The 14,580-nt window shown below is 43.8% G+C and overlaps 1 protein-coding gene across 1 annotated transcript in view; it reads right to left on the minus strand.

The window, feature by feature from the left end:
- Positions 1 to 13,881, minus strand: part of LOC117356627 (zinc finger protein 182-like) — a 31,108-nt gene extending 17,227 nt beyond the window's left edge. Inside the window, exons 1-2 of the mRNA XM_033936106.1 lie at positions 13,622 to 13,881; positions 5,144 to 5,270 (exon numbers count right to left, since the gene is read on the minus strand). Of these exons, the coding sequence (XP_033791997.1) occupies positions 5,144 to 5,270; positions 13,622 to 13,645 (151 nt within the window). The 5' untranslated portion in view covers positions 13,646 to 13,881. The remainder of the gene's footprint in view (positions 1 to 5,143; positions 5,271 to 13,621) is intronic.
- Between the last annotated feature and the right edge of the window lie 699 nt (positions 13,882 to 14,580).

Genomic DNA, 14,580 nt, shown 5'->3' on the forward strand with positions numbered 1-14,580 from the left:
CATTTTCTTGCGTAGTGTGCCTTTGAGTGGGGGAAAGGCAAAAGGGTTTGGGGTTCTTCTGTGTCTTGAGGTGGAGATCTGGTTTAAGCGGTTGTTTAGGTAGGAAGGGGAAGAGCCGTGTAACGCTTTGAATAATAGGCAGTGGAATTTGAATTGAATTTGTGCTTGTATGGGTAACCAGTGGGAGTCTAAGAAGGTAGTTGTTATGTGATCATATTTTCTGAGTGAGTAGATCAGTCTGAGGGCGGTGTTTTGTATGGTCTGGAGTCTTTTTATCATAGTGGCTGGACAAGGAAGATAGAGGGAGTTACAGTAGTCCAGCAGACCTAAGACTAGGGATTGGACAATTAGTCTGAATTGTGCTGGGTTGAAGAATTTTCTGATTTTACGTAGATTTCTCATGGTTAGAAAAGCTTTCTGGGTCGTCTTGTTGATTTGGGATTGCATTGTGCAACATCTGTCTATTGTAACTCCTAGGAGTTTTAGTTCGGGTTGTATTGGGTATTTGGTGTTTTTGATTTTCAGTTCTGTGATGGTAGGCGTTTTGGCCTGTTCGAGCAAGAGGAATTTTGTTTTTTCTGAGTTTAGTTTTAGTTTGTGATCCATCATCCATTTTTCTACTGTATCTAAGGTTGTTTCCAGCTTTGTTGTGGTGGTGGTATTTGATGGGTCGAAGGGGCCAGTGTTCTCTGGCATGCACACTCCCAGGGAGAATGTCTTAGAATCTTATTAAAAGCATTCAAAGAGGAAAAACAAGGTGCATCTCACAGACTCATGGTAGCTCCTTCTGAATTTGAGATTTCAGAGTCAAGTCCTAAATTTTTAGCAGCCTGGCATCTGGGATTTTACCAGCTCTGACAAAATGGCAGCACTCATTAGTAAATGTTCTGAATTATACACGGTTGAGTCACATTATTATGACCACTGTCTACCTCTGATGTCAGGGACGCACAGCCAATGAACAAATGCACGCGTTGCGTGCAGACTTCGTGGTTCTATAAGGTGGGATGTCAGCAAGTTGCCAATATAGCAACTGTGGCTGTCATGGGGGGATTAAGCGTGACTTATCAGACATTGTGAAAGGCGTGATCATCGGCTACCAGGCCCAGGATGGCAGCATTTCAGAAAAGGTGGAGTTGAGAAATGTTCATGGGCTGCTGTGGTTAAAGTGTACTGTGAGTGGATGAAGGAGAAATTAGGTTCTTACTTGCTAATTTTCTTTCTTTCAGACTCCAGACCAGTACAGTTCACTGATGGGTAATAGCTTACCATGACCAGCGGGTGGAGACTGAGACAAAATATTTTGGCTGTAATACAAGTAGCTGTTCTTCCCCCTAATATATTCAGTCTGTCGAATAGCCAAGCAGAACTAAGAAGTACTAAGTATAACAGTAACAATACTTCTAACAGGAGTAACAACTAACATAGAGCAAGACTGTTGGAAACGGCATAGAAAAAAGCCCCTTCAGCAAACGTCCTCATAGCTCGCCAGCTGAGCCAAAGCTGCTGTCCTTTTTCATCTCCCCGACCCTATAAAAATACTAGAACCCACAGAAAAATCACACTCTTCACGTGAATCCTACAAGAACAACAGACAAACCAATAGGGTAGGGACTACCGGTCTGGGGAGTCTGAAAGAAAGAAAATTAGCAGGTAAGAACCTAATTTCTCCTTTAATAATAATAATAACAACTTTATTTTTATATACCGCCATACCACAAACAGTTCAAAACAGTTTACAGGGGAAGAGACTGTATGCACTTAGCGACATTACAGAGAACTTTCAAAATTACATTGGCATGTTAAGCTTAGTCAAGTTTATCTGGAAGTGTTTTGGAAGTACATCAAGGTTGAAATGGGGGTCAGAGAAATTTGTAAAAGAGATAAGTTTTGATTGACTTCCTAAACATTTGGTACGAAAGTGTGTTTGAGATGAAGTTGGTTAAACATTTGTTCCATTTGCCTGCTTGGAATGATAATGTTCTATCAAGGTATCTCTTGTAGGTACAGCCCTTTAGGGATGGAAAAGCGATACAGTTCACTGATGGGACGTACCAAAGCAGTACCCATCATGGGTGGGACCCCCTTGAGGGCCACCACTATAACACACTCACCGAACACCACGTCCCGACACGCCTGAACATCCACACAGTCGTGTCGCATAAAGGAATGCAGAGAAGACCAAACTGCAGCTTTACAGATATCCACTGGAGGCACCAGAGAATACTCAACCCAAGAAGCTGCCTGACCCTGAGTGGAATAAGCCTTGTGAAATTCCAGAACAGGCTTCTTCTGAAGAAGGTATGCGGAAGCGATAGTCTCCTTGATCCAGCATGCAATGATAGCCTTGGAAGCACCATCCCCTTATGAGGACCCGCTAAGAGGACAAAAAGATGATTCGACTTCCAGAACTCCTTGGTCCACGAACATAAAAGCGAAGAACCCGACAGACATCCAACTTGCACAACTGCCTCTGCTCCGAAGAGCCCTCCTGACCACCCAAGACCGGGACAGGTCTGATTGACATGAAAAGGCGAGACCACCTTCGGCAGAAAGGAAGGAATAGGCCACAACACAACACGCTCCCTAGAAAACTCCAGGAAGAGAGGCCTACAAGAGAGAGCCTGCAGCTCAGAAACGTGTCTCGCAGAAGTAATGTCCACCAAGAAAACTGCCCTGAGAGTAAGATCCTTCAACATGCAGGAACCCAGGGGCTCAAAGAAAGAGAGCACGAGCATGGACAGGACCAGATTGAGATCCCAGGCTTGAAACGAAGGTCGCACTGGAGGCCGAAGCAATTTGGCCACCCTCAAAAATCGAATCACGTACGGAAAAGAAGTTAAATGTGTTCCCTGCAGCAAACCGTGAAACACAGACAAAGCTGCAAGTTGAACCCAGAGAGATGACCAGACCAGGCCCCAGTCCAGGCCATCATAGAAACATAGAAAAAGACGGCAGATAAGGGCCGCGGCCCATCTAGTCTGCCCACCCCAATGACCCTCCCCATCCTGCAAGAACTCCAAGATGTGAGGCAAAGAGGCACAAAAGGAAACCACTCCACACACAGCACACCTCTCCTCGACAATACGCCAAACACACACATAAGCCCGAGATGTGGAAAGCCTCCAGGACCCCAAGAGAGTGAAGATCACTGTATTTGAATAACCTTTTTTACCAAGGCGTTCCCTCTCAAAAGCCAAACTGTAAGACAAAAGGGACCCGGATCGAACATTGGAATGGGGCCCTAAGTCAGAAGGTCAAGCGAGAGGGGCAGAGGAAGAGGATCTGCCACAAGAAGACAAACCAGATCTGCATTTCACAGGCGCCTGGCCAGTTCAGAGTCACCAGGATCACGCGGCCAGGGTGTTGAGCAATGCGAAGGATTCTGCCCACCATCGTCCATGGAAGAAACAAGAACAGGAGGACTGCCACCGGCCAAGGCTGTACCAGAGCATCCAGCCCCTTGGCCTGAACATCCCTACAGATGGACTTGCACCAACTTTTGGTGCTTTGGTGTTGACACTCGTGGCTATCAGGTCCATGACTGGCTGACCCCAAGTATGCACTATCAACTCAAAGGCTGTGGGACTGAGACACCACTCTCCAGGATCTAGCACGTGATGACTGAGGAAGTCCGCTGGGACATTCTCCACTCCTACTATGTGGGAAGCCGAGATGTCCAGAAGATGAGCCTCTGCCCAAACCAGGAGCAGAGCAGCCTCCTTCACCACCAGACGACTCCTGGTCCCCCCAGATGATTAATGTAAGCCACCGCCAGGGCAATGTCCGAGAGAACCGAACAGACTTGCCCGTCAACAATGTCTGGAATGCCAGCTGGATGGCTCTGGTCTCCAGAACATTGATCAAACAAGAAGCCTCCTCCGGAGAGCAGCTGCCCTGAGCCGAGTGACCGAGACACTGAGCTCCCCAGCCGAGGAGACTGAAAAAGGTATTTCAGGCATTGAAAAAGGTATGATCATCGGCTACCGGGCCCAGGGCGGCAGCATTTCAGAAAAGGTGGAGCTTGAGAACTGTTCATGGGCTGCTATGGTTAAAGTATATACGTCCTGCGTGCTTGTATGTGGTGCGCGTGTTGTTGGAGCGGCGCCGGGAGAGTGCAGAGGTCCTGCGCATGCGTCTGGAGGATGGCCGGCTTGAATCGGAAGCCGGGAGGCGCTGGTTAACGGCAAAGTCATCGCCGAAGAGGGAGGAGAACCGCACGGGGACCCCGGGGAAAGGAAACCACCACGCTGCAAGGGCTGCAGCCCACAGACAGGTACCCACCCACCCCTGGGCCACCCTAGTGAGTGCTCGTTCATCGGGGCAGTGCTCGGTTTGCGAGTCAAAAGTTTGCTGAGTGTTTTGCTCGTCTTGCAAAACACTCACAAACCGGGTTACTCGCAAACGGAGGTTCCACTGTACTTTCATGGGGTATCTCCACCACTAGGCTAATAACAATTTTTTTGCTGATTGTATTTATATTTTGTTATTGCGATTTGGATTCTTGACAGACATTTAAATATTTGAACGGTATTAACATAGGACCAAATCTTTTCCAGAGAAGGGAAATTGGTAAAACTAGAGACATAAATTGAGGTTGAGGGGTGATAGACCTAGTAGTAATGTTAGGAAATTCTTTTTCACGGAATGCCCTCCCGAGGGATGTGGTGGAGAGGAAAACTGTAATGGAATTTAAACAAGCAAGGGATGAACACAGAGGATTGCTAATTAAACTAAACTAAACTAAAACTTAACTTTATATACTGGGTCATTAATAGGCTAACTTCCACAGTCTGAATCTTGCAAAGATGGTTTGGATAGGCTGGAGTGAGCTTCAGTGGCAACTGCAGTAGCTGGAAACTAAGGTCAGTACTGGGTAGACTTCTAAGGTATATGACCCAGAAATAACAAAGAAAAAAGACATTTTAGTTTAATCATGAAATTGTGATTACAGGGCAGACTGGATGGACCATTCAGGTCTTTATCTGCCGTCATCTACTATGTTACTATGCTACTTCGAAGACCTTTGGTCTGACTCAGCATGCCCCATTTTATGTTCTTATGTGCTTAATGAATAAATATTAGTTAAAAAATAAATCCTACAATGTATCTGTGGGGGTAGGTGACAGATAAGCATATTTACCTTGTGCTATCAGGAAGCTATGAATCTCCTTGATGACCTTCTTGTACAGCTCCTTCTGCCATTCTCCCAGAATGTCCCACTCTACTTCCCAGAAATAAGCAGCGACATCACTGAATGTGACCAGTGCCTGTGTAAAGGTTCAAGTTCAGTTTATTTGATTGTACCATAAGAAAAAATATTCTAAGCGGTTTACAAATCAAAATAAGTGGGGAAGGGAAGATATGCACAATAACAGAAACATTGAAAGACAGAAATCGTGACAGACCGAAATTACAAGAGGAATTCTGGGAAAAGGAAAATTTTACTGTATAATAATAAGGTAGGCAGGGAGAGGAAAATACAAAAGGTGGGGGGTTAAAATAGTTCTCTCCATAATTCTCAAACCTCCATAGAGGGAACTAGAGCAAAATCTAAAAATTCATCTAAAATTCAATGGAGAAGTAATAGGCTATTAATCGACTCTTAAACTTATTGAAAGATGCTTCAATCCTCAAGGAAAGAAAGAGGGAGTTCCAAGGAGTTGGGCCCATCAGGCTAAAATGGGAACTTCTGAAAGTTTCCAGAAAAACCTTACCAAAGGAGGAAATTGTTTAGAATTGTTTCTGTGAAGAGCCTTCTTAAGGGTGATTAGCGGACCGAGAGGCTGGCAAGGAAGACCTGAGGACTGGATCTGATGACACAGAGGGACATTTTCGAAAGGACATCTAAGTCCCATTTTGGACGTTTTCAGAAAAACATCCAAAAATCATGTGGAGAAAATGTCCATTTTCAAACCTGTAAGACATCCCATCTTGTTTATCGCTGTAAAATGTCCAAATACTAAGACTGCCCTAAACACACTTCTAACATGCCCCTTTAAAATTTAGACACACTGGAGACAAAATGAGCAGAAAGACGTCTAAAAATTTCAAAAATGGATATTTTGACTAGTAGGATCATTACAAGTGCATCCAAGTAAACGCGGCCACTGAACTGATTGACAAGGGAATGTTTTGACTGGTAGGATCATTGCAAGTGCATCCAAGTGCCAGTTTATGCCACCTTTCTTTTTTGAAAATGAGCCCCACAGTATGTTAAATTTATAAGGGATCCTGAAAACTACCGAGAGTAAGTGTTCAGAAACGAAGAGGGGATGACATGGTCAAATTTCTTGTATCCATAGAGAAGTTAACATATTGTAGATAACAAAAGTTAGGGTGGTTAGTAGAAATTAAGCTCATTTGTGTATTATTCTTGGATCTTGGAGGGTAACATTGGTATAGCAGATGTTCTGATTCTGGGAAATGCTGTTGTAACTGTATGTCTAGAGCACATGTGTCAAACCCAAGGCCCGTGGGCCTAATCCGGCCCACCTGGCCTTTTTATGTGACCTGCAGCAATGCTCCTGAACTTCCCCTTCTCAGAGCCCAGCGTGTCTTCCCTCCCGCGCCGATCCGATGTTGCCATCACACCGGAAAGTCTGCCGGCTTCAGCAGCAATTCGGGAGTGTTGTCCGTGGCTCCCTCTCCTGCCTTCCGTCCGCCGTGGTCCACCCAGATGGAAACAGGAAGTTGCACATCATTGGAGACAGACCGTAGCAGTTGAAAAGCAAGAGGGGGGAGCCACGTACAACACTACCAAATCACTGAGGCCGGCAGATTTCTCGGCTTGGTGGCGACATCGGACTGGCGCTCAAGGGAAAGACACGCCGGGCTGTGAAGAGAGAGGGACCGGCGCTGGAGGGATAGGCATGCTGGGCTGTAAAGAGAGCGAGATGAAGGGAGAGAGGTTGGACCTGGGGTAGTGTGGAGGAAGAGGGAAAAAGATACTTGAAGGGAGAACCATTGGGAAGAGAAAAGGAGACATGGTGGACCTAGGGAAGGGAGAGAGGCAGGCAGACCGGGGAAGAGATGGGATGGGGGCAGTTGGGAAGAGAAAGGGAGAGAAGTTGGATCTGGAGATGGAAGGGAGGGAGAAATGTTAGGCCTAGGGGTGGAAGGGTGAGAGATGCTGTATCTCTCTTTTTTTTTTCTTCCATCTCATTGTTCAGCATCAAGGGGGGAGGGAAGAAGAACAACAGAAAAGAGAGGGAACAAAATGTTGGACTAAGAGGAGAGATAGAAGGAAATAGGAGGCTGGGAAAGGAGTGAGATGGGAAATGGGAGAGCTACAGAATGATGGAAAATTGATAGGTAGCTGAAAATTTAAAAAGGAGAAGGATGAGAAAGAGGGCGAGATTTCAGTGGACAGAGGCAGAAAAGAAAAAAGGAGAAAAGTTGAAAGGGAATAATCAATATGTTGGAGACAGGGACTGGAGCAAGAGAGGAGAAAAAATGGACAGCAGACATTGGAAAGAGAATTAGAAGATAGACAAAATCAGAAAGAGAAACTGGGACTGTTTTTTTTTGTATTTTTAATCCCCTGTGACAGAGTGTATGAAACCCTGCCACTTCTCCTGATTGACACTATTGCTGGAACTCAGAATAAACCTCAGGAAAACCCAGCACTTCCCCTCCTGGCTAAATTGTCTCACAACCACAGCAGCACTGAGAAAGAGGGAAGAGGGAGGGGAGAAAAGTAGGAAACCAGAAAGTGACTCAGGGGAACTTAAAAGGCCGAGCCAGACCCAGGAGGAGAGGGGTGTGTACTAGAGGGAACCTAGGAGCTGGAGAAGCTGGCACTGACAGTTTGTAGGATGTAAGACTCTACTGCATTTAACAACCCTGCATTTGTTCTAGTGCCTGCTAAGACCTGGGACATAATGCTGCCTAACTGTTCCCTGCACATGGAATAAAGACTGTTTGGGGCATGGCACACACTATGGAGAGGGGGACTTGTGTTTGAGAAAGACTGGGGAAAAGCCTAACTGTTTTATTTGAAGAACACAAACTTATAGGAGCCTGTGAAGAAACAGGCTCTGCCCTACTGTTGAATAAAAGAGGGTTTTTTTCTTGAATGGCCAGAGTGTGGTCTGTCTGGAGCAAGATGCCCCACTCTATCACATCCCCCTTTTTTTAATATATTGTATAATCGCCCAGAACTTTGATAGGTAATCAATCAAATTCTCTTTAAACTTGAAACTTGATTGTTACTTTTGCTGCTTATTAGAAATTTCACCTTTCATATCATGTATTGTTCCTTGGTGATTTGTTCTTTAAGAAAACAGATTTAGTTCTAAAAAAGGTTTGGAGGGGGGAAGAGGAGGACATATATAATGTGTTGGCCATTTGAAGTTGTACTGATTGTTTCTGGTTTGAGGAGAAGGGGGGAGGGATATTGTCATATACATCTGAAGACACAGTTGTTGTACTGTGAAATCTTTATTGTTGATATTTTGCATTGTCTTCAATAAAAAATTGTTTGAACATAAAATAAATGATTCCTTTTTATTGAACTAATTTACAAATTTATTAAGGCCCTCTTTTCCTAAGCTACGGTACAGGTTTCTACCACGGCCTGAGGAATTCTATGAACTTCGGAGCAGTGTCGGAGCAGTTAGTGCTCCGGGTTGCGGTAGAAACCGCTACCACGGTTTAGTAAAAGTGGGGTAAATTAGCTTTCGGAGGCCAAAACCTCCTTCCTCAGGTCCAGACAGTTTACTTACCTGAGGAACTTAAGTTTTTTTCCCTCTGACCGCTAGTCAAAAAATGAATTTAGCCCAATAAAAAAGTTATCATTTTATTTTCTACTTTAGTTTTATTTTTATTTAACTTTAAGAAGAACTAAAACAGCTTCCATGTTATTTCACCCTAGATTTAAAATTAAAAGCTGGTTTTTACAAAGTTACCACGGGCCGACGAGGAATGCTCATAATAGAATTCCTGTGAGTGTCGGAGCATTTACCTCTCTGGCCCGCAGTAGAAACCTGTACTGTGGCTTTGTAAAAGAAGCCCCAAATTCTTTAATCTACCTTTTGTTGTCTGGCCATTTAAATTTTTTTTTAAGTTCATTTTACATGGGTACAAAAGCACTCATTTAAGAAAACAAACAGCCCATATTATGGGAGAGAAAGGAGATCATCAAGAAAACTAATAAATAATCCAGATAATATATCCATTAATATCCTGGTGCTATTTAAGGTGATTTAATGCAATCTCCAGCCTACAATTAAATTAATTCACTTCTCTAACAGCAGCCATTCTATTTCTTCCAGCTGAAAAATCACATAACTACTAACAAATGTAATATAACATTTAGAGGGGAATTTAAGTGATAAGTAGTAGTAGTAATTTTAGAAAAAAGTGGCCCCCAAAACCAAGACCTAGATTTAAGTTGAAGAAACTGCTTATATTTTGCTTGTGTAGCCGTAGAAACATCAAAAAAATATTTGAAGTTTCTCCCCCACAAAACAAGAAATCGTTCTTAAAATAAGCTTTCAAAACGTTTATTTTGTCTTTCTCCAATGAGAAGGTGAGCAACAAAGTGGCTTGTGATAAGCCATCCGGAGTAGTTTCCAAAAATTGAGTCAAATTAAAAGATTTGTTAACTTTAGGTGACAATACATCAGGGACCAAACCATCTTGCCTACAGCAAACTACTTTCAAAGGCAAATAATAGCATTTAGGAATAGCAATTCAGTCAACACTGGATAACAACAAAACCTCTTTAAAATATCTTCTCAGCAGATAACAAAGGGCAAACAGGAAAATTCAGGAATCTCAAGTTGAGAGCTCTAGATTGATGTTTCCAAAAACTCCAGCAACCTGTTTAAAATCAAGCTATCCTTAATGCCAGATGTTCCCACTGATTACAAAGTCCCAACTTGCAATTCCACGTTCTTTAATTGTGATCCATCTTGAGACAATTTAGTGTACAGGAGCAAAGTTACTACACTGACTCTTTTTAACAGTACTTCAGTCCTTTTAACCACTCTCCATACTCGTATATCTCTCAGATAAATTTCTAGGGGTTCCTGATTTCAAAGATGATCACGACCGAGGCACTTGTGCAGAAGATGTTTGGCCAAGTAGGCTGATCCTTCCAAGGGGGAAAATCTATCTTAGGATAAACCCCTATGTAGATAGAGAAAGGAAAAGGTAGGTGGGTTAAGGGTAGGCCTTTCCCCTGAGCATGGAACCCTCTTTATTCTAAAGGAACCAAATGCTTTTCAATTGGTCCTAAAGCTGAGGCTGTTAATCACGATTTTGTTTTCCCCGTAGAATATAAAGTACCTTCCTATGCCCACTGAGGCTCCAGGGAGTCCATAGGGGCTCACAAGGGGCCGCACCGCAGGGGCTGCTGGTATTTCAATAGAGAAGTCGGCCTGAAATGACAACATCAGCAGGCTGCCTCTTCTGACCAGGCTCCTTTCACCAGTGTCTGTCAGTTGGTCCGCGGCTGGCTTCTCACCAGGTACATGCTTTTCCTCTCCCTGTCCATTCAATTTTTCTAATTGTAGATTGCAGACTCTAGTTACTGTTTTCCTACCTTCTCTTAACTTGTTCCAGGGTTTCCTATCCATTTGTCATTTTTCTCTCTCCTTTTGTCTTCTTCGTGTCTTCCACTACATCTATCTCCGACATTGATATTTTCCATTCTACTTTCTTCTATTTTACTGTCTCCAGTTTTGTGCGAAATGAGTTACTAGTAACTAGTTACTGTAGTTAATTTCTCACAGTAAACGATAAGAGTATTTAACTACTTATTCACTATTCCAGCGACTGTAACTAATTACTTTTGAAGAATAACAAGCGCAACATGACATGACAGAGGATGTGGTTGGCATGAGTTGGTCAAACCTCCTTGAAATAAGCATTACAAGATGAAGTTATGCAATATTCACCTTGGGGTTGTGTATAAGATGCTTATTTAACTTCTTCATGTACCATAATGCTTTTACCATAAGTATTCTTGGATGTGGTATATTTAGTTGAATAGACCAAATTCCTTAGGAGGTGTGTAAATATTGTGTACTTGGCTACAATAGTAAACCTAATATTAGATGTGAAGAGAGGTATGGTGATTGATTTGGTATGAACATAAACAGTGCTCCCCCGCGAATTCGCAGTCCGCGATTTACGGTCCCGGTCATTCACGGTATTTTCTGACCGCGAATGACCAGGCAGGAGAGGGCAGCTTGAGAGGCAGGAGAGGGCAGCTGTAGCGCCAGAGAGTGAAGGAAATCACTCGTGGTATGCTCTGACCGCCTCTTCCTGTGCTAAAGTCAGGCCTCACCAATCAGGAGCTGCGTATCAAAGCAGCTCCTGATTGGCAAGGCCCGGCTTTAGTACAAGAGGCGGTCAGAGCATATCGCGAGTGATTTCCTTCACTCGCCGGTGCTCCGGCTGCCCTCTGCCTGCCTCCTGGAATGGAACCCCGCGAATATTGGGGGAGTACTGTACATATAAGTAGGACAATCAATGTGCCGGTAACATAAGTAGAATGACTGATTATGCCATAATTATGCTGGTATTAATAACTCTGAATTGTAACACCGCTACAGAAGCCTCTTTGTACAGAAGTAACTTTGTATAGAGCCCATGTATTGTAACACCTCCACAGAAGCTCAACTATTGTAACACCTTTTACAGAAGCTCATGCAAACCGCTCTAGTTTGCATCCTAGTCATTAATAGCAGTATAAATGCTCACAATAAACAATAAAGGACAAATCAATTAGTTACTCTTAAGTAGGTAACTGTAATCAGTAATCAAATGAGTATTTTAATAACACTAACTCATTACTTTAAACTGAGAAGTAACTGATTAATTACTTTTGAAGAGTAACTAGCACAACACGGATTGCCTCTCTGTCCACTGAGATTGCATTCTTCAGTCTTCAATCTCCATGTTTTAACTGCATCTACTTAAAGCTTTCCATCTCTTTTCCTCACCAGGCCCTTTCATTCTGCTTCTCTTATTCTCCAGTCTTTCACTAGCACTTCCTTCTCTTCCGTCTGCCTTGCAGCACTTCCTCTCCATGTGTCTCCCTCCCTCAGCCGTACACCATTTCCTGTCTGTATCTCTCTCTCTTTCCTCCCACCCATGCAGCATCTTCTCTCTTCTCCTCCATCCAGAATCTCCAGTTTATCTCTCCGAACATATGGCATCTCCTATCTCTCTCTCTCTCTCTCCCACTCTCCTACTCCAGCAATCCAGAATATCCTTTCTCTCTCCAGCTGCTATGTAATATGTCTCCTTTCTGTTTCCCCCTCCCCCAGCCATCCAGGATCTCGTCTAACTCTCTCTGTTGCCCCCCACCCAACATTGCCCCCATGTCTTTCTTGTCTCCTACCATGTAACATGCTTCTCTTTCTTCCTCCCATTCAAAACTGTCCCTCTATCTCTTAGTCCTCATTGCCTGTCTCCCTTCCTTCCCCATATTACACTGCTCTTCTGTCTCTCATTCCCCAGAATCCAGCATTGTTCCCATCTCTCTCTCCTCCTTCCTTCCCCCTTCTCGGTACAGCATCACCAGTGTCTCTCCCCCAAATAGTCTTTCTCCCACAATAGTTATTCTCTCTTTCCTCCCATCCTCCGCTACACAGGATCTCATCTCTTACCCCACAATTGCCCCATCTCTTTTTCTCCTCTCACCTCCTGTTCATTCACTGTTATTCTCTGTCGGGTCACTGCCTGCCTGAGTCCATGGCAGCAAGAGCAAATAGGAATGGTGAACTTCCCTTCCCCTCCCTGCCTTTGGCTCCCTGACTCAGTGATTGCAAAGAAGGGACCCAGAGCCCTTTGCATGCCCTTTGATTTCCCCCTTCCTCTCTCCCTGAAACAAGAAGTTAATCACAGGGGAGAAAAGAGGAGGAGGGAGACCGGTAGAGCCAGCAGCGGCATAGCCTCATGCATGATTTAATTCTGTTTGCAAGCACCAAGTTGGGGAGACAACAGCAGGGAAGGGAAGCTCACAGTTTCTTATTTTTTTCTTGCTGCCACGGATTCAGGAAGGGAGGGGAAGTTAGCCGCCCCAAGCTTCTTTTACTGGGTGTGACATGGGGAGGATGGAGGAGATTTATTTATTGGGATTTATTAACTGCCTCTAAGAAGTGATTCACCCAAGGATACAATGATAGCTGGGGTTAGAAGGAGAAAGAATGAGAAGTGGGGGGTGTACCCCTGGAAAGGAAGAATTATAGGTTGGGGTATTTGCAGGAGAGGAGGAAGAATAAAAAGTTTAAGTTATTGCATGCATGCATGCAAAAGTAGACTTTGGAGGCAGACACAAATAGGGGTCTTGGGAGTTATAGGGCGACAGAACTGCAGTTGGAGTGAAAGATGGAGCCTAAGGAGGAAAAAGGAAAGGGAATTTCAGGCCTTAAGGTAGGGAAATTCTGTGCAAAAACACTACATATATTTCAAAATTTTCAATTACTGAATGCAGGATTTTCAAAACATTTTGTGCAGAATTCCCCCAGGAGTATTATACAGTGTATGTATGTGAGAGAAAGAAAGTGTGTTCCTACTTGTGCGAGTGTGCACTCTCGTGTGAGAGAACAAATGTGTGTGCATGTGAGACAGAAAGTAGTACCTGAAGAGAAAAATAATTTCTTACCTGGTCAGAAAACATGGTAGACATTTCCGTCCTGTTTTCCCTCTGAATTCTGCAGCTGCTGGGGTGGATTTCGGCTTTTCTCTTGTTTCTGGAAAGATGAATAAGACAGGAGAAGACTGAGCTGATTCCTGAGAATTCCAGATCAAGCCTTTCCCTGTCCCTCTCTACAGTTCTAAGACTGGGACTTGCAGCGGATTTCCAATCTTCAAGAGGTTAAAAAAAAAATTGTGCTTTTCTTCTGATTCTTTTCTGTTCTTCACAGTCCTGCAGACTCTAAGAAGAGAAAGCAACTGAGCATGTGCAAAGCAACTGAGGTCATTCTGTGGGATCCTGCCTCCTTAAGGTGGATTTGAACAAATACGGGCAGTCCCCGGGTTAAGAACGAGTTTTTTTAAATATCTTGCTTATCCTACAATTCTAGGCGGGTAACACAAGACATACAATTTCTCTAAACACACAACATCATAAAACGTACAATAACACATCTGAGTGGAGTAGAACGTGTACAAGTGGATCGATTTTTCACTCCGTCAAAAATTACAAAGACTAGGGGACACTCGATGAAGTTACAGGGAAATACTTTTAAAACTAATAGGAGGAAATTTTTTTTTCACTCAGAGAATAGTTAAGCTCTGGAACACGTTGCCAGAAGACGTGGTAAGAGCGGATAGCGTAGATGGTTTTAAGAAAGGTTTGGACAAGTTCCCGGAGGAAAAGTCCATAGTCTGTTATTGAGAAAGACATGGGGAAAGCCACTTCTTGCCCTGTATCAGTAGCATGGAATATTGCTACTCCTTGGGTTTTGGCCAGGTACTAGTGACCTGGATTGGCCACCGTGAGAACGGGCTACTGGGCTTGATGGACTATTGGTCTGACCCAGTCAGGCTATTCTTATGTTCTTAAAATACCTAAAACTAGGCACAACCTTAGAATTACACATCAAAACGAATGATCACAGT

The sequence above is a fragment of the Geotrypetes seraphini genome, chromosome 3 (assembly GCF_902459505.1).
Source record: "Geotrypetes seraphini chromosome 3, aGeoSer1.1, whole genome shotgun sequence".
NCBI lineage: Eukaryota > Metazoa > Chordata > Amphibia > Gymnophiona > Dermophiidae > Geotrypetes > Geotrypetes seraphini.